The sequence below is a fragment of the Tripterygium wilfordii genome, chromosome 13, assembly GCF_013401445.1.
Source record: "Tripterygium wilfordii isolate XIE 37 chromosome 13, ASM1340144v1, whole genome shotgun sequence".
Taxonomy (NCBI): domain Eukaryota; kingdom Viridiplantae; phylum Streptophyta; class Magnoliopsida; order Celastrales; family Celastraceae; genus Tripterygium; species Tripterygium wilfordii.
In genome coordinates, this window is record NC_052244.1 from 13972146 (window position 1) to 13995790 (window position 23645).

Consider the following 23645-nt stretch of genomic DNA (forward strand, 5'->3'; position numbering starts at 1 on the left):
CAATGAAATATTTAGCCATGAATCTTCTCTGGTTATCGGTTCAGGGTTTAGGAAAACAAATGAGTAGCGTGTTCAATTCAGGCAAATATGAAGTATTGAGTAATGCATTGTTATGGAAACTCTTTCTGATTTCGTAATACTACTTATGCCAAGCTAGTAAAAGGTGTTGTGCTTTCATTTTTTTTCCATTGTGCCTGTTCAAGCTCTGATTTACTGTGTGTGCAGTAGCATTTTTTTCAATGTCAGCATTTTAGTTTCAGCTGTTTTTGAGAACTTGGTTGTTTTCTGGAAGAAATTGAAGAATATGAAGACATCAAATTATAAATAGTATGTGCATGTTATACTCTTGACATCTATAATAAGCTCGGGTAGTTTTGACGCTCTTGAACTGCAAGTAAAGATGCAGAAGTTTCTTTGTAAAAGCTCTGATAACATAGCAGTTGTAACTTGTAAGTGGGAAGCAATAATCAACAATTACATAGGGTTTCTGGGTCAAAAAGTTAGTGAAAACAGGATGTAACTAAGCAATATTAGGTAGTGAGGATATAATACATATTACTATTTGGATTCAGCAGACTTGAGCTAGAAAACTGAACTAGTTAATCACACATGAATAGCCGGTGCAAAAAACTCTTATGACTTTCTATTTGGTATAGCTCGTTCAGTTATCTTCTTCTGCTCATCCTTTTGACATCTTCATGTTTAAGCTTTTGAATGTATGCTCTAATGCTGAAATATCCCCTTCAATATCTACAGCTTCATGATTGCCATTACTGATCATTTGCTTCAAACTATACACTCGCTGAAGTCCAGACATTACTTCCGCCCCCAATTCCTCCAGCGTCGTGTGAAGAGCTACATTTTCCTTTTTCAGATCTGTGTATTTCCTCTTTAAATGTCGATACCCGTCAAGAGACCTCAGAAGTTGCTCTGACAATGCCTTGTTACGTTCCTGGTGTGCTGCATTCCCTTGAATATCACCACTGCTTGATGACTTCTTCTCCTTGTGCTCTTTAGCGCAAGATTGTAACTTTCCCAGCAAGTTCTCGTTTTGCGATTTAAGGTTGCTGATAAGTTCTTCCATCTCATTCGATTCGCCTACTTTCCTTGCAAGCTCTGATGCCATAATCTTCTTCTCCTTCCCCAAGCTTGAGATCATCATTTCAAGGCTCTTTCGCGCTGCTAAGCTTGCGCTGAGTTGTTTCCTTAATTTTTCCTTCTCATCTGTTATTAGGTCAGTAGGCTTTTTATCATTCATGGGATGGTTAGGCCTGAGTTCTGTGTTGCATCGGCGAAATGCAGCCTTTCTTCTGGCGTTAAACGACTGATGTTTCTCTATTCGAGATTTAACATCGTCTAGAATGGTCATCATTCCAGCTACCCTTTGCAGTTTTCGATCGTCATTGCTTCTTGTCGATGCATCAGAATGATCTTGGACTAGTTTTAGAAGTAACTTAATATTTGTAGCAATTCCTGATCCAAGAAACCAATTGAAATGTTGGAAGATATCATAACATAATAGAATGTATGCAGCATTGTCATATATCTGTTCTAAGCACCAAAAACACATAAATTGAAGGAAGAAAACAAATAGGAACATCTGAATAACCTTCTAAGCTATAATCTTCAGGTCTTTCAGGTACATTTGCGGAAGAATGAGCTAACTCTGGGGACGAAAATGCTCGAACCCTGCTCATACTCTCCTCAGCCATTTTGTGACAAAAGATAGATTTATACAATGAAATCAAGGACTATCTATCTGGGTGTCCTTATTTCATCAAATGATTGATTGATTGCATTGAGAGATCCAAAAAAGAGAGAATATTGCTATGTGCAAACGCTCTCTTCTTCGTCTCCTCTCAATCTGGATTTTTTTGTCTGGTTTTGGGTTGTTTGATTGTATATGTTGTTGTTAAGTTGTCATGGTGTTTTTTTCTTGGTTGAGAATGGTTGGACATGGTTGTGTTGATCATGCGTAATTATTGGCGAGACTTGACTTTTTCATTAGCCGTTTTTGGCATTTTGACTTCCTTACACACTCTATATATATAAACTATAAAGAGTTCTATTGGAATCCAAGGAACCCAATGCTTGCCACAAAATGCGCTAGCTAGTATTGAAGAATAAGATTTTCTAATGAACTAACTATATGGCATATATGGGTAGATGGATCAATCCAATCCAAATAACTTGAAGAGATATTGCGATATTATCTACTCTGGGATTATGCTAGATCTAACAACTGGATACGAGTAAAGATATTTTAGTATCGAGTTTTTGTTCTAATATTATGTTATAAATCGAATACTCGTGAGAGTATCGTATAAATCCGACCCAAACAAGTGGAATTTGCTCTAAGCCTAAGACTGCCCGGGTTTTGTGCATGTAAAGCTAGAGATCCATTAATCAATGCGACAATTTGACCAGATTTGGGTGTCATGCATGTGCCCGTCAAATCACCAAATCAGCAAGAATGTTGAATTTATGCATGTAATTGTAACGTGCTAGGCATGTGGCTGGCCAAAATATTCTAATTTTTGATCTTTTGCGAGACGGCCCACGAAGCCCAAAATCCAACTCCAAAGCCGTACAAGAGCCCAAAACAAACACAATCTAACACATAAGCCCATATCAATTCGACCCAGAAGCCCAATTTCAAGATGATCAATTATCGTCGGCGACCGCAAAAACCCTTTTTATCATTCACCATTTCGCACATTCCAACACAAGAACAAGAACAAAGAAGCGAGCGATCATGGAGGACGATTCAAAGCCGAATCCATCTGCTGAGTCGCAGAATCGGGACTGGTTTTCTCTGCCAAACGAAATTACACATTCAATCTTCCAAAGGGTGAGTGCACAGTATGTTTGCGTTGCGTGGCGCAACATCTCCAAGGGCCCATCCATGACCATGTGTATCGAGCTTCCTCGCCGTCGATCGATCGCAGCTGTGGTAACCTCGTCAACATCAAGATCAAGACGAACTACTCAAGCACATAGCCAACAGGTATTTTGAATTACATAGGTGTTATAATTCTTGTGATAAGTGTTTCGGGTGTTATAATTTTTGTATATGTGAGTGTGATGTCTTGAGTTCAGGCTTTGTCGGATTTAGGGTTTATCCAATAATGTTTAAATGATAAATTTATTTATATATCATTCTCTCAATAAAAAAATTTAAAAAAAACACTTTAGAGTTTAGACCTGCTCAACTTAGAAATGAGTCGCAAACTGACAATCAGGCATTCTAATGTGGGCTTGATAAAATAAGGGCTCATCAAGTTCGTTGGACTCATATTTTGGGCTTGGTTTTTCCTACACTACACGTCTACACCCCTGTTGCTGGGCCTCGAATATGAAACCCAGCCCATACCACAACCTACTAAAATTAAAAGAATGAAGGCCAGCCCAGTCTTTTTGGATTCCGTTAGAATAAATTGAGACTTTTTTATTCACCAAATTAATGTAATGTAGGCACCTATGGGCCCTGTTTAGCAGGCCTTATTGAATGCAGTGCATTCACTAATTTCACATGTTTGTTTGGAAGTGTATTGTTTTTTGACCTATTTGGAAGAAGTGAAAGTGAGTTCCAAAATTATGATGGGGTGGGTTGAGTTGTGCCGGCAAAAAATATTTGGCGCGTCATTTAAAAAATGTGGTGAGATGAGTTGATATGTAATTTAGCGTAAGGGTAACAGGGTAATAAGCCCACCTTTTTTTTGCTACTTGTCCGCGTTGTGTCACCAGGCAAAGCAGCGTGACTTTCCGCGGTGTAACGTCGACGAGACGCACATGCTGAAAAACGAGCCAGTTCTCGCATGAGGTCATGGGTTCATTCTCGCCTGAGGTCATGTTTCTAGACTTATCAAGGAAAAAATGACAAAAAGAAAAAAAAAAGAAAAAGAAAAAAAAAGAGGAGATTCTTAATCCAAAACAGAAGTTAAGAATACATTTTTGAAAGCCACATACAAAAGCGTTACGCCATTGATTAAAAAACTTAAATAAACAAGGAAAAACATTTAGTCTTGGTTGAGAGCAACAAAGCCTTAATTGTGCTACTACTTTAGGCTACAAGGTGATTAGGTGAAGGAGGCAAAACACTTCAATTAAGTAAGTATTCGTTTAATATGCTTACCCAAAAGAATTCATTTGATAATCAATAACAATTTTATGTTTAGCTTTTCATATAGTGCATATTTTTTTTGCTAGAATGATATATATATATAATAAAATGTTCAGATACGGATGCCCATATTTTTTTGCCTAACGCAACTTAGGGCGTCACTTTGTTAATCACATCAGTGGGCCCCACACCTTAGTCAGAAGTCACATTCTTTGACTTGCAAAAAAAAAAACGTACGTGAACATCTATATCTATACAATACTATGGACTTGAAACTGAGAGAAAATATGCCCACAATTCAGACCAACCACGTGGGCAACATGTTTAGTGTCTAAGTGCGACGTGGAAAATATTTCCCTTAAAAAACACTATTTAATGTGTTGCCTCAAAGTCATTCATTGATTGTTTACTTAGGCTGTCATGCATTGTCACTTGGCGGAAGCCTCGAACGGAAATCTTGCAATTTCATGCTGCCACGTCATCATCTGAAAAAGGAATGACTGTAAGATGCGTGTATGAATTCTAATATATAGTTCACATATATACCTTTTAATAGTTTACCAAAACTTTTAAGCGCGACAAAGTGATGCTAATCTTTGTGCATCTTCATTGTTGTACAGATATCATATATATATATATAGATGGATATGTCTATGGCAACAAGTGTAGGAGTTGCTAGCACGCCAGTAAACGAGCCTCTCGGAATGGAAAACTACGAAAATTGGAGGGCTTGCATGAAAAGCTATTTGTTGGCTCAAGATCTTTGGGACGTGGTGGTTTTGCCTAGTGAATTACCTGAGGAGTTAGTTGAGAAGGTTCCATGGTGGAAAAGAGAAATGCTGCTGCATTACATGCAATTCAGACATCCTGTAGTCCAAGCATGCTTGGGCATATTAACGACTATGATTCAGCTAAAGCTGCGTGGGATACCCTGGACAAGCTGCTTCAGCCACAACTCCAAAAGCGTCGACCTAGTAACACTATGTCGTCTCCCCATCACTCATGTAATATCTCGAGATCGAGCTACTCTCTCTTACAAACATAGCAGTGTCCTTATCTCTTATCTCTTTTTTGGTGTGAAAATAGATTTGGAGACTCCCTCCAGGCAGAAAAAAAAAAAAAAAATAAAGTCTTGACATTCACTTTGTGGGTCCCACTTGGATTGCACTATTATTATTTTTTTTTTGGTAATCGAAATATTTTATTAAACCAAATGAGAAGAAATGGTTGCAAACGAATTAATTGTTGATTGAACGATAAGGACTTTGCATGTAAAGGATAGCCCACCCACTAAGGTGTGGGCTCGAATCCTGCCCCCTCCCCCATCCCTTGTTTCAAAGAAATGAGGAAATGGTTTCCTTCATAATGAAGGACGAAAAATATGAATCACTATGCTTTTTAGTTATGTTTTGTTTTTCACAATTTGATGATTATTTCTGTTTTTTTCAAGTACTAGTAAGTATAGATTAATAAACATATTTTAATTATTAAATAAATTTTCAATCATTACTATTATCGATTAAAAATAAAATTTTTTTATATATTGATATATTCATCTCACGTGTAGGATTCCAAATAGTTGAATAAATAACCAAAACCAAACAGACTCCTATGTTATTTAATGTCTTAATACATTGGCATCTCTGTAATATCTGTCCATCGGATAAATACATACATGAGCATGTACAGTACAATAGTTTACAAATCAGCATGTCAAACAAGGATTTGAAAATTTTCAGAAGAGAATCAAACTCACAACCTACCGAGCTCTAATAGTCTAAAAGTTTCTAACCTGCATGGTAAAGCTTTTTCGTGACTTGTCTTAGGATGTTAGCTTGTTTTTGTCTAGTTTAGATCATATGTTGGTATTTTCTTGTATTTGTTATTGTGTTCATAGCTATTATGAGGAATGTATGTGGAGTTTCCTTTGGTTTTGTGTAAATGTGGCCAAACCATGAAGATATTTGGTCAGGTCAATTTTGTTGTGGAAATCTGACTTGCAGCCCAATTGTTCGATAAAATGCCTCATAAGATGCTGCTTCTCCGGTGTTTAGTTGCATCGCATATATGATAATATTCTGCATAGTCTAAAAGGAGAATGAACTTGATTTGCAGAAGAAACTGCGTCCTACCATAAGGACCAAGAATTTCGTATGAAATTATGGAAGGCCATAGAAAAAGGTGACTTGAATACTGTGAAGGACCGCATTAGCCATAATCCAGGTACAAAAAATATGAGAAACCCAAATAGTGGCATGACGACTCTTCATTATGCAATTTATGCTGGGCGTGCGGAGATTGCTGAGGAGTTGATGAAGGACATGTCAGCAGAAGACTTAGAACGACAAGATTGTTCCGGTGCCACCTTCCTACATATTGTTGCTCTTACTGGTGCTACTGAGATTGCTGAAAGTTTGGTGAAACGACATGACGGCCTGCTTGGCTTTGCTAACAGTCAAGGACATATTCCAGTTGTGACAGCATGTGTTAGTGACCAAACAGCTACTGCCATTTTCCTTTACGATGTCACTTCAGCTAGCTTTTCTTTCCCTGAAATCATTTTGCATGGAACTAATCTCCTTCACTATGCTATTTTAAGCAAAAATTTTGGTAAGAGTTATAGACCGAACAACTAAGTAATTTCTATTCTGCTTGTCATTGAAAAATTAAGGCATCGTGAATCTTAAGAAATTACTTTTCCACTTCTACCTGTGACATATCATGGTATATATTAGGTATTGCTCTGGATCTAGTCCAGAGTTTCCCAACTTTGGCTATAGCTCCGAGCAGTCCATTGCCAAGTACTGTGGTCAATTTATCTTATATGCCTTCTGCATTCAACAGCAGTAGTCAGCTTTCTTTCTGCCAAAGGTTGATTTACAAAGGTTAGTTTCAGCATTTTGCCCTCTTAATTACTTTATCTTACAAATTCACTTTGTTACTTGAAGAATTATTTTGAAATAAATGATAATGTTAAACAGTAAATTGCTTACAATGTAGTGAAAACGCACATTATGAATTGAGTGGTACTATATGTAAATTAGCCAAACAATTTACAAACTGTTTATTTTGGTTGCATGCATGTGGTGCTGATCGTCTCCCTTGGTGGCAAAAGTTATGCCCGTACCAGATATTAAAAGTGATATTCCTGGTGGATTCATTTCTCTAAATAGCTATGGTATGCTGCAACTAAATGCGAAACTCTCTCTCTCTCTCTCTCTACATTGTGTTTTGTATATAATGCATACAAGTCTAGATGCTCTTGATTGTTTACAGTTAATTTGAATTCTTGATTTCCTCAATTTTTTTTTTTAAATTCAAAAGTCAGCTGATTTTTTTTTCCTTCGCGTTCTAGGGCTGAAACAAATGACTCGATTGGTTTTATGTTTCTTCAAATTCAAAGGTACTATAGCTGTCAACTGTACTTTCTTTTTTTCTTGCTCTAGAGAATTGGCATTGGTTATTTTCCTCTACTTCCTTTTCTGTTTATTAGCTTTGTTTCTGTGATTAACCTTGATATTTTAATGTAGCAATCAGGCAAATATATGATATGAAGTTAATCCATGCCCAGGCTGTTGCACTTCTACGCCGCATATGTCGACAACTATCTTCGTTAGATAGCGAAGAACTTGAAGAGAGGGGTATTCATATTGCAATAAGTGAAGCTATAAGGCAGGGGATAAGAGAAATAATTGTTGAGATGACTAAGGCTTATCCTGAGCTAATAATGAGCCAGTACACCTATTCAACATACATATTTAGGTATGCAATTAAATATCGCCAAGAAAACATTTTTAACTTGACCGATAAGCTTGATGCACGGAAAAGTTCAACATTCGCTGATGTGGATAGCTTAGGCAATAATGTGCTACATTTGGCGGCGCAGTTAGCACCTTTCCCTCGGCTTTCGCGCATCTCGGGTGCAGCTCTCCAGATGCAAAGAGAATTGCAGTGGTATAAGGTCATTGATTTCATTCTTTCTTTGACGCGCATCTTACATTTTTATAGTATGTTCTACTTAAAAATTTTGTCGGGGTTAATTTACGATAATATATCCACAACTTATTGAGGCTTAAGCCTTTTTGGGGCACTTGCCTCCACAGGGTGCTTGAGATTACTTTGGGTCTCTTTTGGGGACTACTTCAAGCTCTAACTAAGCTTTTCTCTAGTAGGGTATTTATAGGAGAATGATTACATGATTCTAGAGTCTCTTTTTGATTTTTTTCTTTATGTTCCTTTTGGACTTCTTAGCTCGAAATCTTTTCTATATTCATTTTTTTTTTCTTCCTGATAAGTCGTGGGAATTAATTATATTCCTAGTTTTTTGAGGGTGGAGGAATCAAATTTTGTATCTTCTGCAGGAGCAAGGAAATGATTATCATTATGCCACAAGCTCCCTTCTTCGTTTTTTATTTATTGTATTCAAGGTTTTGGAGTAAAATTAACATATCACTCACATTATTTGTCAAATGAAATCGATACAGGAGGTGGAGACCCTTTCAAGTCCCATTCTTAAAGAAATGAGAAATTGCGACGGAGAGAAACCACACCAAGTGTTCACGAGGAGCCATAAAGAATTGTTGATGGAAGGAGAGAAATGGATGAAGAAAACTGCTACCTCTTTTACAATTGCAAGCGCTCTTATTGTCACGATTATGTTTGCTGCAGCATTTACTGTTCCAGGTGGTAACAAGCAGGAAAGTGGCCTCCCAAACTTCTTACATGAGAAATCTTTTAGGATTTTCGTAATCTCTGACGCTGTTGCTCTGTATGCCGAAGAAGATTTCTTAACTTCCTTGCCAACAAAGTTGATCGTTGCCCTTTCCACGCTTTTCCTCTCAATTGTAGCAATGATGGTATCCTTTTGTGCAGCTTTGATGATTATCATGGATGGACAGCTGCTGCTAGTAATTCCAATCTTTTTGCTTGCTGGTATTCCAGTGACCCTTTTTATATTATTACAGTTTCCTCTCCTATGTGAGATTTTGGTTGCCACATCCATATCAATCTTCCGCTAGAAAATAAGAACTGTTGGTTTGAGAACTCATGTTGCAATATAATATCTGTGTGTGTGTGTGTGTGTGTGATTATGCTTCATAATCGTGTTGTAAAAGGATGTTTTTAGTAAGGGTGTTTATTGGCGTGGAATGTCTAGTATTTGTTTTAAGTGATTATGCTTCTTGTATCAGTTTGAGATTGTGAGTAAATCCTTCAGTACTTTCATTACCTACTGAGAAACTCTTAAAAAAAAATTAGTGTATTTTGTTTTAGTTCATCGAATTCTTTTCTCCATTTAACATTAGTTGGTGATTGTTAACAACATAAAAGCTTAACATTGCTACTAGGCTCCAAACAGTACTACATTTCATGACCAATGAAAAAGCAGCTTTCATCAAATAATAACTACTTTAGTTTCGTTTAATGTAAATCTCTCTAAGATCATACCATATGAACTCGGAAGAATCTGAGTTCGATTTCCACCAGTAGTAATACTCTCGTGACCATGCATTTGTAGGTGTGATGGTTTTGAATTTAGACCGATATCAGACATCGAAATGATAAATTCATATGGTGTGTCCTAGATTAAAAAGAACTTTCATCAAATAAAAGAAGAGACTCAAAAACACCCAAAATGTTATCCAAATAAGTATCACCACTAGGATGTTGCCACCTCAGCAACAAGGGCCTAACATATGTATCCATACAAATGTTGCCACAAACTTTGGCTCTAAAGCACCCCTCTGCCTTCTTCTACTTCATATCTTTCCTAGTTTCTTTTGCAACATCTCTGCATCTTTCTCTTTGTGATGACCACTCTCCCACAATTCAAAGGTCTCAGACCCAAATTCACAACAACAGCCGCCCCAGTGCAGACCATGGTTCCTGTTCCCTTCCCTTCAATTATTTTGCACTTCGCAGTGTTGTTTTTTATATGCTTAAGTGGAGTATTTGTATTGCACCGGCTGCCGTGCAACCAGTAACAATACTGTAACTCCTACACCAGTTCCTATCAGGTTCTGAGTGACATAATTCTGAGGAGCAATGCGCAAGATTGCTAGACTAGCATTTGTCGTTCGAATTCAAATTCCAGTACAAGATTACCTAAACAGTCGATTACAAGAACACATGGGAAACAAAGGTGGAAAATTCGAAACGGCAAAAAAAGAAAATGACCAAATTTTACCATCATCCTCAACCACCAGCTTCTGAAGACCTTGACTGTCGCTGCAACTCCTCATCAGCATTTCTCAAGAACTGGTCCCAGCCACTCCCTTCGGACGTATCCAGATAATCATATGGTACTGCTGTCTTTAAACCTGGTCGGACAGCACACTGGGTTTCCACAATTCTAAAGTCCATACGTTCTTCTTCCCTAACATTTTGCTCCAGTTCATCCCAAGTAAATAGCAATGGCAATGTAAAGGCACCCCATGGGTTGAAATCAATGATCTTAACCCGCTCATCCTGTGTCAGATATACGTCAAATGTGTAATTTTCTGATTCAAACTTAAACCTCACATGATCTGTAAAGAAATTGTGGATCAGCACTTCAAGATTTCTTTTCTTCTCAAGAAGAACTGGATAAAATGTAGTAACTTCACGCTGCGAAATCCCAACAAGCTGGTGACCCCATACAAAGCAGCGAAATTCCATCTCTGGTCTGAAAGAGGGGTACCACTTGCGGAGGGCAAGAAAGAAACTTGGAGGTTTTGAAACAGTTTTGTCAATGCACGAATCATATGCATGACACATATCATGGATCAACGAATCAGAAGATCGCAATAACAATGCAATCTCACTGAATGAAGTGCATCGGAGGGTCCCGGATGAGCTAATCCAAGCAGAGTCTTTTGGCGCGCTCCAATTGAGCTTAGGAAATACTGCACCACCAAGGGTTTCAATTGATGCCTTAATTTGCAATTCAAGTTCTGGGAAAGAAGGGGGTGATGGTGGTTCTTCTGCTTCATCTCCAGATCCTTCTAATACTTGATAGTCATCTTCCTCTTCCGGATTATGGATCCTGTTGGGTAGGGCATCATCATTTGAGACAGAAACAGGAAGAAGGAAAGGTCCAGCATCATCAAGAAGGTACTGGACGAAAGATTCTGGAAGTTCATGATATAGGGTTTTAATGGATACAGATTTGAATGTTGGGTACCATTCATGTATCTGGCAACGATTCACGTCTTCTTCCTTCATCCTAGCACTTACAATTGAAAAAACCTTGCTTCACCTGAAGAAAGTAACTGAAATTCCTTCATCTGACAACCTGACAAAGAAACACCACCAACAGATTATTACAAATCTAATAAATAAATTTGAAAAGCATAGTTGAGTTTCCATATTATCCCCCCGCCATCTCAAATTCAGTAAGAAAAAATAAAGATGACAAGAACAAAACTAAGAGCAAAATAGAAAAATTATGGCACTACAGACCAGGAAGGGTAATAACTAATAACCATACTCGAGCATCTCACTTGAATTCATGTGTGTGTGTGTATATATATATATCAGACCATAAAGTATATGTCAAATTAGAAAAATGATGCAGTTCATCATGATATTTCATATAAGCCCCTTGTGTAGTAACAACATAAGTGATAGTGAAATTCTAAAAAAAGTGCTTCAAAATTGACTAACGACTTGGAAATAATAGAGTCCCAGAGGGATGCAAAACATAATTGATAATAGTATTATATCATAAGTCATGTGCTGGGGTGATAGAAACTCTAGCATCATTACATAGGCTAGGAAATGAATGTCAAAAGGGTTTGGCGCGCCATTCCATCTCAATGAGGCAATCCCAATCAAAAAAGCAGGGCCTATCATGCTACCAGAATGTGTTACTAGAAGCAGAACCAAGAGTTCAAATGATTCATGGAAAAGCACGTTCATCGGTTATAAATGGACTTCAAGAGTAACGCAGCCAGGAGCACAGAAAGACAAAAGCATAAAAGAGACCTAGGTTTCTAAAAGGAAAATCAAAAGGTCTCATTCTAAATCCTAAACCAGATAGATCTTGACTCCTAGTAAGAACTTGAAAAACCAAAGGCCAAGTTTTTTTTACCATCAAGTATTTACTGCTACAATGCTGCCTATTCTTCTATATTTACAACAAAATAACACTGGTCTTTATAATACTTAACCTTAGTCCTTACTCTAATATATGACCAAACCCCCACATGAGTTTAAAAATAAAATTAAGCAAAAAGATATGAACAGCAAGGATACCAATACAATCATACATAACTGGTATTTGATTGGAATTCAAACCTAATTCTAAGATTTACATACTCACTCGGGAGTGCTATAAACGGAAAGAGCACTGAATTGACCATGGGAATCAATATGCTCAACAACTAATCTAGAATTCAGTTGTTTTTGTAGCAGTTAAATTTGTTCTTATTGAATTCACTCGTCTGGTATAATTATACAATGAACGAATACCCAAAGTCTAGAAAACAAAAATTGGCATATTCACTTCAATTGAAGAAACTGATGCGAAACTAATCAATGTAAAATACAAACTGAAATCTGTAACAAACAAACACAAGTTTCTTGAACCCTCATCTGGAGGGAGATCCATAACCTTCCACTCTCTTCATGGAATTTTTCAATAAAAAAGAAAATTCAAAACCGACGTAACAAGTTATGAAATTAGGAATTCTTGATATCTTGACAAATATAAGTATACGCCGCGATTCAATCCATGAAAATTAAGAATTTGACCAGCAAATAACAGAGAAAAAGTATGCTGGTTTCAGTGAAACACATACATACACATATATATGACTTGCAATCTACTCACCTGCACTGGTGGCTTCAAAAGCAGGAACAATACCGGATTACATAATTTGCTTTATCGCCTCGGAAGAACGAAAATCAGATAAAAGTATAGAACTTAGATGTTGAAGAATGGGCGGCGGCTTGAGGGCCATTTCGAATGACCTATTCGACCCAGAAACAAGGCTCTTTGCTTAAGAGATGGGCCGAACTCAAAGTTTCATCTTGGAGCTTGATTGGGCGCCCATATTTGCAGATAATTGGGCCTTTGGGCCCAAAACCCTTTAATAGATCCCCGTCCAAAAAGCCCACTAGTCTTATTCGCAAATCGTGTCAATCATCGAATCCTCATTGGCCATATTCGCAAGCAGTATCACCCAACACCAGTGGAGGAACTCAAAGTTTCTCTGGACGAAGGAAGAATTTGTTCTGGTTCGTCTTTTCGGTACCAGACATCGCCACCCTTCGTTTCATTTTTTGTTGTTTGATCCAGAAGAATCTTTTTGATCTTCTGTTTCTGTTTCCTTGTGTTCGTTGTACGGGAGTCTATTTCAACACTTGTTAACATATATAGATGATTCTCATTCCTAATCATTAACAATGCGTTTTCAATTGACTGGGAGCATATTGACATGTAGGGAGAAGCATTTGACTGAAATTTGTTTCGTAGCAATGTATAGTATCGGCTGTTTGTGTAATTGCACTGTAAGTTCTGGAGTTTGTACAAAACGCTTTAGATGGTAGGGGTGCTTATACTTGCACAAGTTTTGGATCCCCTATTAGAAGCAAGCCCTTAAAGCTTGTGCATGTCAATGGAAGTTGAATAATTTTTTTTATAAGCAACCCCCTACTATGTGGGGTGGAATGGAAGGTCAAACAAACACATGATTTACAAGCATTCTTTTTAGAATGTTTTTGTCGTAGTTTCGAATTTGGAACCAACCCTTTTTGTAGTAATTATCAGATACGTTGTTATCTATGGATTGTTTATTATCAAATACGTTGTAAGTAAATCAAACTATTCGTGTAATTTTGCCCACGGTGCAGGGTTTGAATCCTGCGGACAACATATTTGTGAGTATGTTATTGCGCTTGTGTGAGTTCTATCTTCGTGCCGTAAAAAAAATCAAAGCTTATGACAAATTAAATTATACATGTAAACCTCTTACATAATTTATGCAAATACATACATTATATCAAACCCTAAATTGAGTTGAATACATGTATCATATTATCATCATCAACAACCGAACCTTTTTCTCAAAAGTTTGTAGTCGGCTAGTTGAATACATGAATATCTAGCTAATATTCGATTGTGCCTCTTCTCTCTCTGTTTTTTCTTGTCCAACAATTTTTTGGTCTTGTCAATGAGTGTCTCCTTCTTGCAGAAAGTGTAGCTTCTCAGGTACCTCTGCCTACTCCATGGCCATGCAAACGACTCTTGTTCATGTAAACAACAACTAGGGTTTTGGTTTTCCTTATTGAAGGACTCAGGACCATAAAACATGCTCTTCCTTTCACTCTCCTTGACCCCAATACTACTAGTATTATTATTATTGCTCATCCTTCTCAACAAAAACTTTGCATCTGCCTCTGCCCACTGTTGAAGCTTCACCAAGTTTGTCTTCGTCATCTTCAACTTTTGCTTCAAGACTCTCAACTTTGCGTTAATTTTGTTTTTGGTAGGCCTTATATATATAGTGCTAGCCCTTTGAGTGGGAATGTTATTAGGATTAGATAGATTTTTAGTATTTTACCCCAAACAATTAGGAAACATACAAAAAAAAGAAAAGGATTTGACATGTAACTATATCCAAACAACTCATTTCCTAATATCTTGTCGATTATTGCCATTTGGGGGTCTGTAGTTTCCTAAAGTTTGCAATTCACAAATAATGATGGATAAAAAAAAGTCGGATAAGTTTTAAAAATGGAAAAAACGAAAGTGTAATGTAATGTAGCACTCCTCCTAATGGATCGAACTTTCACTTCGAATAACTTGATGCCTCGACGGGGTCTCTCGAACGTAGAGGGCGGCCTTGCTCTCCTATTCTAAATCAATTGTGGAGCCCTCGGAGTGGAATTATTGATGCATCTTGGTAAATAAACTAAAATACTAAAAAGTAAAGATGCAATTTTGCTTGTAAAAAAAAAGAGGAAGGGATATGCAACCTTATCCAAACCCTAACACATTGAGGAGGCTTGTTTTCAGGTTGTTACAAAATCATGGTCCGAGTAACCTGGACCATGATTTTGTAATACCTTGCCTTCTCAGTTTCTGCTGGCTTCTTCAAGGCTTCAGTTTTGGCAAGTTTAACAGATAATGGATGCTGGGGGCTCAAATTGGGGGGCAGCATCTACAGCCGCAAAGCTCCCCTCCAGCCTTCTTTCCATCTCATTTAGTGAGACTAGCTCCTTTTGCAACATTTTCTCAAGTTTATGCAAAATGTGTTCGCTTCGATTGCTGATAAAAGGCGCTTAATGGCTTCTGAGGCTATCTGTTAATCCAACAACGTAAAGAAGGATTACTTTCCCTTCCTAAAACATGGAAAGTAGACAAATTTCTTAAACTATGGCATTTTCTAACCTACAGCATGAACAGATCAAGTGTTAGAGAAAGACAAGCCTTTGTCGTCATAACTCATTTTTTCAGACAAAAGCCATCAGTCAGCAGTAATAGGCTTCTTTCAGAGACACAGCATGAAACTCTGAAATTATCTATTTTATTTTATCTGTTTTAAAACTGAAACATGAGAAGAATTTCATTTAAAGAGCTATGATATTGATGTGCCAAATATATACATACATTTGTGCATCCTTTACACATAAGTTCATTGCATTTTGAGTTGATTAAGAGTTAATATTGCCTAAGAAAGCTATATTTGCATATTGTAGGTGTCAAGGCAAGAAAGGGAGGAAAAGAGTGCAAAAGGAAGATTTGGAGCCCAGGACTGATTTCCGATCGATCTTCCATATTCCCGATCGATCGGACCTGCCAAAACACCTAAAAATATCATCGAGACAGATTGTATTTCCGATCGATCGGAATATTCCCGATCGATCGGAGTACTATTCACAGCACTGCGCAGTTTCACGGAAAAGACCCGAATTCACGTGTTTCTAAGCCAAAACGACCCCAACTTGTTTTGGAAACGACATAAGAGTTTGGAGAAGTATAAAAGGGCATAAGATAGGGTTTTGGTAGGGAGCTTGGAGGCTGGGGAGCTGGATTTCGTGCTACCTCCATTGGAGAGCTTGGAGGCCACCTTGGAGCTTGGAGAAGAAGAGGATCTACAAGGGGGTTTCCTCTCTCCTTTTCTATCCTAGTTTCTATGGTTGATTTCCTTTGTTTAATGATGTATTTTGCTTCCATGAGTGGCTAGATTTCCTACTAGGGTCTTAATGTAACCAAACCTTGAAGATTCAATAAACTTGATTTCCTTATTTCTTAATTTCTCTCTCTCTTGATTGTCTATGAGTGTGATTAATGCTTTTGAGTGTTTGGCCATCATTCAATTGATTTGCTGCCTAGATTGAGACCGGAAGGAGATATCTAGGGTTTGCCTCAAGCCATAGATGACATAGGGTGCATGAACCATAGGAATATAGGTTTGTGACTTATGCAATCGTTAAATGATTTCCATAGTTCGTAATGGGTTTTTGATATATTAATCCGATTGTTAGGAATAACAGGGATTTATATTGAAAATACGTTTGATGTATCTAGGAATAGAACATTGAATAGGTTGGGAAATCGATTGTCATTATTGAGAGATGAATTAGGGATTAAGGAATCAAGGGAATTGAATTGGATAGATGAAGTGAAGTTAAGTACCCTAGTGCTTTCCATCCTTGATTTCATATTTGTGTTTGATTTTTTTTGTTCTTTTTAATTAGTTTAGTAAAAATCAAAAACCAATCGCTAATCCTTTTCTCCAATTTACATAATTGTAGCTTGTTTGACATTGATTTCTTTTGCCAACACATCCCTAGTGGAAACGATAATTTACTCATCTTTATATTACTTGTGCGATTTGTGCGCTTGCAATTAAATCCATATCAGATATCAACAGATAAAAACAGATAATATATCAAAAGAGATATATCAACATATTTAAAGTAGATATAATATCATCAATCCAAAACACATATAATATCAACAGATCCATCTTCAGGCATGTTACTAGAATATGAAGGAAAAAAAGAAAAGAAAGAAATATGGTGCATCTTGGTCCCGGGGAATTGATTGATGGTTTTGATGGTGATCGGCATTGGTCGAATTGATGAGATCGAACTATTTTCCTAACGATGGTTCACGATTTCGTCAAACTTTTTCGGTGATTCAAGTGATCATCGATAGTCAGTGATGATTACGGTTGGGTTGAGTTGACCTAAAACTTCATTTTGCTGGTTCGTTTATTGGGAACAATGGAGACAAATTTCTCCTAGAGTGACAATGTAAGGGTATTTTAGTAAATTTATAACTTTTATCTTTATTTCTAAAATTGTTTTTAGCTGAACACCCTTTCACATTTTGTAATTGTGTGTAAATCTACTAAAAATGTGTGTTTTACAAGCTTTGATTACTCTATTTACTGTAATTATTTACTATAATTAAATTTCCATAAAAGCATAAGAAACGCATCTCTTACATAGTCACATGGCCTAGTTGGACAAAAGTGAGAGCTGTAACTTCAAGGGCCTTTCTGGATCAATGATAATGGTGTCGAGTTTTGTTTAAAGAATTCAAGTGAGATTCTCTCTCTGCATAAAATTTCTTAAACTGCAATGAGTGTCTTCTAAGACAATATACCCCACATGGATGGGCTGCCATTAATAAACATGTTGAATTTTTCATTTCTTTTTGGCATTTTTTATCATGGCCTTGGAGACATTGTTTTTTGTGGTTGTAGATTCAAAAGTTTGTAAGAGCACGCACAGTGCTCACTTTGTTCTTTTTCTCGACATGGTTGGTTTGGGCCCTTTTGAGCACCATCCCCATTTCCCACGGGGTTCAGTTTTGGAATCAAATTGGCGGTTGTTGGGAGTAAAAAAATAGTAATAGTGGTTTTCTTTGGGCAGAGTATTGGGGGAATTGACCTAAAACTTGGTTATTGATCAGGGAATTTTGTGGGTCGAGGCAGAAGTTAGGTGTCTTATAGAAGTAGTCAAGTGGGTATTTTATATTGGAGTAGTTTTAACGTGATCCGTGATGGGTTTAGAACAGGATTAGATTTATTGAATCTGCTGATAAAATTTGGGGAAGTTTTGCCTCACTTGGCAGAAATATTAGTTGGGGGGTTGCACTCTGGGTTTCGGTTGAGACTCTCGACGGCTAAAATCAACTGGGTTTTTGCTGTTTCTCTATACGAGGGTTTAATTTCAAGTGGATTAGGTGTTTTTTTGGGTGGAATACCGGGAGGGTTTATGGTAGTTGTCTTTGAATTTATCTCCAATTCGGTTCTGTGTTTAAAGCTCCGCTCTTAAGGGTTTGTATTACGAGGAAGATGGCTTGCGTGAAACTGGGATCTAAGAGTGATGCATTCCAACGACAGGGACAAGCCTGGTACGTGCTCTGTTGTTTGTATTTTACTTCTCTCCAGTCTAAATTTTCAGCTTCTTAGAATTATTTCACTTGATATAACAGTTTGTCTTCGTTTTCTTCTTTTGCAATTGTAGTTAAAACTGTTGTGCACGGCCATTAGATTTTTAATGAAAAGTTGTTGATGCTTATGTTTACTTACTCAAGAGTATCAGCTGCGTGTCTTACAGTGATTGAAATGGATCAGTAATGTTTAGTTGGCACCTAATGTCTGCTGTGATCAAGAAATGACTCTTGATTATGTATGCATACTGAGGAAGTATGGACTTTATACGCCAAGTTGGGACTCTGTTTGAGTTGATCGGGCAGGCACATAATTAATGTGGATGGTAATGCAATTTTTTTCAGTCTAGTGGGGAGGTATTCAGTGAATGAGCTTCAATTTTGTATTTGAGGTGTTAAAATGTCACGGCTCAAGAACTATTTTGGCTAATTGAGGATGTGGTCTCCCTAGCAGAGTTTGCTCATGCATGATGTTGTTCCTGAAGCTAATGGATGTCCGTGGTTGCTCTATGACAGTTTGCTCATGGTTGATGGCCTTCTGAACTATTCATTAAACTCTTGAAACAAAACTAATATAATGCACAAGGTTTCTTCATGTTGGCCTGTGAATCATGTATGATTGGAAGATTCCTCTTCTGGATGATAAATTTACTATCAGCTTATAGGAAATTTTCTTGTTGAAGTATCGACTATCGAGGATAGATACAACAATAGGTTTGATTTAAAGTTACTGCTACTCAAGCATGGGTGTAAGAGTTGGGATAAGAGAATATTCCCTAGAATTTTTGTTGTTGTTAATAATAGGTTTGATTGTGTTAATAGTAATAATAAAAACAACAACAATGATGTCCCTGTTCTTGGCATTTGACCCTTAAATTTCTCTGACAAGTGTAGGTTTTGCACGACAGGGCTTCCTAGTGATATCGTTGTTGAAGTTGGGGAAATGTCCTTTCATCTTCACAAGGTAACCTTTCTCTTTACGATATGTTTGGCTAATTCTGGCTGAGCCTGAGCATATAGTAAATTAGTAATATCATGCCAATCTTTTTTCTTGTCTTTAGGAGATATTTATTTTCATGATTTTTTGTAGTACAATGGATAATGTAAATGTGGGCCTGCTTATGAATCTACTCTTTTCCTTGTCACAGTATTTGGAATAAATTTATATGCATTAATCTTCTGGCATGTTGTAAGAAGAAAGCGCCCAACCTTTTTTACCCCCATCTCCTTATCCTGCTTCTTTGTATGACTTGAACTAGGGTAAACTGGTATCCGTTCCATGTTTAAGGGAATCAGGCTCAACAATATAGGTAGGATAGAAGCAATTATTAGACTCTGGAAAGTTGTGACAATTGGTTCACTGGTAAAGGTTCCTTGGCGCTGGTATACCTGTACAAGAGATCAAAACTTCGTTCAGGTTCCGCAAAAGGGCCAGGCCAAAGATTTGCTAATATGTTGAACTCTTAGTTTGTTCCTTTTGTTTATCTTTTGTGCAAACTGTAAGAAATTGATGTCAAAGAATTTGTTTTCTGCTTCGCTAGAAGTTGTGGTGAACTATTTAACATGCGATGGGGGAAGGTGGGCGCATGTTTTACTAGAGAAACTATGCATTGAAAATTTCTGTATCTGCTTATGAGCCATTGTTTGTAGTTTTACATGTAATGCTGGTGGATGTAATTTAGTTTTTTAGAATTCTTGCTGTCAGAGAAGTCCGTGGCATTTGTAATTTCTTAATCCTTACGGTACAATGCAGTTTCCGCTGCTATCTAGAAGTGGAGTTATGGAAAGGTTGATTGCAGAAGCATCAGATGAAGAAGAGGAAAAATGTGTAATAAATCTTCCAGATATACCAGGTGGTGCCAAAACATTTGAACTTGTTGCCAAGTTCTGCTATGGTGTAAAACTTGAACTTACTGCCTCAAATGTTGTGTACCTGCGGTGTGCTGCTGAGCATCTTGAAATGTCTGAAGAATATGGGGAGGGTAATCTTATTACACAGACTGAAACCTTTTTCAATAAAGTAGTCCTCCGTAACTGGAAAGACTCCCTAAGGGCACTTCAAACATGTGATGATATTCTTAACTATGCTGAAGAACTCAATATCACCAACAGATGTATTGAGTCCCTAGCCATGAAGGCATCGACTGACCCAAATCTATTTGGGTGGCCTGTCATGAATCATGGTGGGCCCATGCAGAGTCCGGGTGGGAGTGTCTTGTGGAATGGGATAAGCACAGGTGCCAGACCCAAAAATGTAAATTCAGATTGGTGGTATAATGATTTATCAACTTTGAGGTTACCTTTATACAAGAGGTTGATTTCGGTCATGGAATCTCGTGGTATCAGACAGGATATTGTTGCTGGATCTCTTACTTATTATGCAAAGAAGTACCTCCCTGGGCTGAACCGGCGCAAAAACACTAGTGAGTCTAGCACCCGTCTGACTCCCACGGTTTTGGGGTCTCCACCATCTGAAGAAGACCAGAAGCTATTACTGGAAGAGATTGATCGGTTTCTTCCTCTTCAAAAGGGACTAGTTCCAGCAAAGTTTTTATTTGGTCTGCTACGCACAGCCATGATTCTGAAAGCCAGCGACTCTTGCATATCGAACTTGGAAAAAAGAATAGGAATGCAGCTTGATCAAGCAACTTTGGATGATCTCCTAATGCCCAACTTTTCATACTCCATGGAAACACTTTACAATGTTGACTGTGTGCAGCGGATCCTCGAGCATTTCCTTGCCATGGACCAGATTACAGGTGGGGCCTCGCCATGTTCAGTTGATGATGGCCAGATCATCGGGTCCCCTTCGTTAACACCTGTCACAATGGTAGCCAAGTTAATTGATGGGTACTTAGCAGAAGTTGCCCCTGATGTTAATCTGAAGCTCCCCAAATTCCAGGCTCTTGCTGCTGCTGTTCCCGAGTATGCCAGACCCCTGGATGATGGTCTTTATCGTGCAATAGACATATACTTAAAGGTAGTAACCTCTGTGCTCCATAGATTCTAAATTCAGTTGCAATTTACCTTTTTGGTACTTTTTACATCTTACTTGGTAAAACTTTCTGTTCGTTAAGCCAATCTTGCACGAGGCTAAAGACCATGCTCACGTTTCCAACTTGTGTCTTTTTGGGACTTCACCCTATGTTCATAACCCTAAACAACATGCCCTTGTTTTAATCCAGCTGAATATCATCAGCTCATGGATTGGTTTCATTGACCAATGAGCCAATCCCGACCTGCATCCTAGTTGGGAATCCCCAGTTTTTTTTAATCATTTTGTCTGCATGGACAACTTGGCTTCTTTTTTTCTGTACCATGTTGGTCAAAGTACGGCAATCTTCTCGAACTACATTGTAGAGCTTTGAGTGGAGGAGTTAGACATAGACAAGTATCTGTGATTGGGCATATTTTTCTCATTTGCTTAATCTTATCCATTTCTTGTGATATTCAATCTGCAGTCACATCCATGGTTGGAGGAGTCCGATAGAGAACAACTCTGCAGGCTGATGGACTGTCAGAAGCTCTCTTTGGAAGCTTGCACTCATGCTGCTCAGAACGAGAGACTACCCTTACGAATAATAGTCCAAGTACTCTTCTTTGAGCAGCTTCAGCTTAGGACTTCAATTGCTGGCTGCTTCCTAGTGTCCGACAATCTGGACGGATCAAGACCGTTGAGAAGTGGGATTGCGGCATCTTCTGAGGGAGGCTGGGCGACGGCAGTAAGGGAGAACCAGGTTTTAAAGGTTGGAATGGATAACATGAGGACGCGGGTCTCTGAGCTCGAGAAAGAGTGCTCAAACATGAGACAGGAAATCGAGAAGTTGGGTCGAACAAAGGGCTCTAATACCTGGGCGAAAAAATTCGGGTTCAAGTTGAAGTCTCAAATGTGCAGCGCTCAAGAAGGATCTGTTAGCAACCATAATAGTAACAGTGGCAAGATTGAACAAGCCAAGCACAAGAAAAACTGATCTCTAGATGGCCAACAACTTATTATTATTCCACTGTGTTCTGTGTCTCAAAGACTCTTTTTTCATTGTTTCATTGTATCAATCTTGTAAAATGGAGATGGAAGAACAATTAGTGTAATTGATGGGTTTCTTGTAAAAGCAAAAGGGACTCTCATTCTTCTAGTTTTCAATATGTAAACATTGAGCAAAGGTATTCATCACACTATCATTCTTCAGAATTCAATTCAGGTAATCCCAATTCATCCATACTATTAATGGGATGTTTAATGTGTTATTGCAGGCGGGTTTATGGGTTCCCGGGGTCTGCTGTAAATAATTTACAGCAGACCACACTGTAAATTCAAAGGAATGGTCAGAATTGATTTGCTTTGATCCAATGGCTATAATTTTAAAAGGCCATAAACATTAAGTAAAACATTCTCTCCTCTCTCCTCTCTCCTCTCTCCTCTCTCCTCTCTGTATCTTACTCTGATTTTTTCTCTCTTAAAATTGATAAGGCACCAATTCCACTATATTTGTAAAACCCAGAAACCAAATCAAACCCTGAAATCAAACCCAGAAGTGATAGCAAGTTCATTGAAGAAGATGATGTAGAAGGAGACAAAAAGATGCCACCGCTTCACGAGATTCTCGAACAAGCATGGGGGAGGGAGCTGCAGATCATGTTTTCGGTTCTGGAAGGGATAAGGAGGATTGCAGATCTCCTTTTTTGGGTGGTCAAGGAACTGGATTTTAGGACCAAAAATCAGATTTTGATATCTATTGGAGTTTTCATTTCCTCTAAGAATATTCCAGATCATGGATTGCAAGCCTGGAAAGCCTGTTTATCCACTTTTTTTTACATGGCCCAAGAGTCAACTTTGTGTATCAAAACATTCCAGATCATGGATGCTGCAAATGATTGGAAAGCCAGAAGAAATTTTTCAATAAAAATTCAATTGCAGATTTCTTGTCTTAGGTCTTGACTTCGTGAGTTGCAGTCGAAGTTCATGAAGGAAAGAAGAACTTAAGAGAGAAAAAACAAATCTGAGAGTAAAGGATAAGAGAGAATATATTTTAGATAATGTTTATGGGCTTTTAAAATTACAGCCATTTGATGAAATCTAATCAAATCTCACCGTCCATTTAAATTACAGTGTGGTCTGCTGTAAATTATTTACAG

At 37.8% G+C, this 23645-nt stretch overlaps 4 protein-coding genes across 8 annotated transcripts; 2 read left to right on the forward strand and 2 right to left on the reverse strand.

Annotated features, from left to right (window-relative positions):
- Window positions 1–389: 389 nt before the first annotated feature.
- LOC120013864 lies at window positions 390–1946 on the reverse strand. Its single transcript, XM_038865825.1, has 2 exons — window positions 1610–1946; window positions 390–1473 (listed from the first exon to the last, which is right to left on the reverse strand). Exons 1-2 carry the CDS (start codon window positions 1710–1712, stop codon window positions 680–682), a joined length of 897 nt encoding a protein of 298 aa, XP_038721753.1. The 5' UTR covers window positions 1713–1946; the 3' UTR covers window positions 390–679.
- Window positions 1947–2535: 589 nt separating this feature from the next.
- LOC120012280 lies at window positions 2536–9353 on the forward strand. 3 transcript variants are annotated; one of them, XM_038863626.1, is made up of 8 exons: window positions 2536–3007; window positions 4744–5127; window positions 6239–6733; window positions 6859–7008; window positions 7239–7301; window positions 7479–7526; window positions 7654–8077; window positions 8608–8799. In XM_038863626.1, exons 3-8 carry the CDS (start codon window positions 6277–6279, stop codon window positions 8645–8647), a joined length of 1182 nt encoding a protein of 393 aa, XP_038719554.1. In that variant the 5' UTR covers window positions 2536–3007; window positions 4744–5127; window positions 6239–6276; the 3' UTR covers window positions 8648–8799. The 3 variants fall into 3 exon arrangements, with proteins under 3 accessions (XP_038719554.1, XP_038719552.1, XP_038719553.1); XM_038863624.1 differs by having other exon boundaries at window positions 2544–3007; window positions 7654–8084; window positions 8608–9353; XM_038863625.1 differs by lacking the exons at window positions 2536–3007; window positions 4744–5127 and adding an exon at window positions 5557–5922 and having other exon boundaries at window positions 7654–8084; window positions 8608–9353.
- A 346-nt stretch (window positions 9354–9699) lies between these two features.
- On the reverse strand, window positions 9700–13086 carry LOC120013633 (cell division cycle protein 123 homolog). Of its 3 annotated transcripts, none has more exons than XM_038865514.1 (3): window positions 12933–13086; window positions 10308–11393; window positions 9700–10225 (listed from the first exon to the last, which is right to left on the reverse strand). In XM_038865514.1, exon 2 carries the CDS (start codon window positions 11321–11323, stop codon window positions 10316–10318), a length of 1008 nt encoding a protein of 335 aa, XP_038721442.1. In that variant the 5' UTR covers window positions 11324–11393; window positions 12933–13086; the 3' UTR covers window positions 9700–10225; window positions 10308–10315. The 3 variants fall into 3 exon arrangements, with proteins under 3 accessions (XP_038721442.1, XP_038721443.1, XP_038721441.1); XM_038865515.1 differs by having other exon boundaries at window positions 9707–11144; window positions 11283–11393; XM_038865513.1 differs by having other exon boundaries at window positions 9707–11393.
- A 4536-nt stretch (window positions 13087–17622) lies between these two features.
- On the forward strand, window positions 17623–22706 carry LOC120013131 (BTB/POZ domain-containing protein At1g30440). Its single transcript, XM_038864812.1, has 4 exons — window positions 17623–18473; window positions 19407–19476; window positions 20266–21492; window positions 21974–22706. Exons 1-4 carry the CDS (start codon window positions 18415–18417, stop codon window positions 22481–22483), a joined length of 1866 nt encoding a protein of 621 aa, XP_038720740.1. The 5' UTR covers window positions 17623–18414; the 3' UTR covers window positions 22484–22706.
- The last annotated feature ends 939 nt before the right edge of the window (window positions 22707–23645 follow it).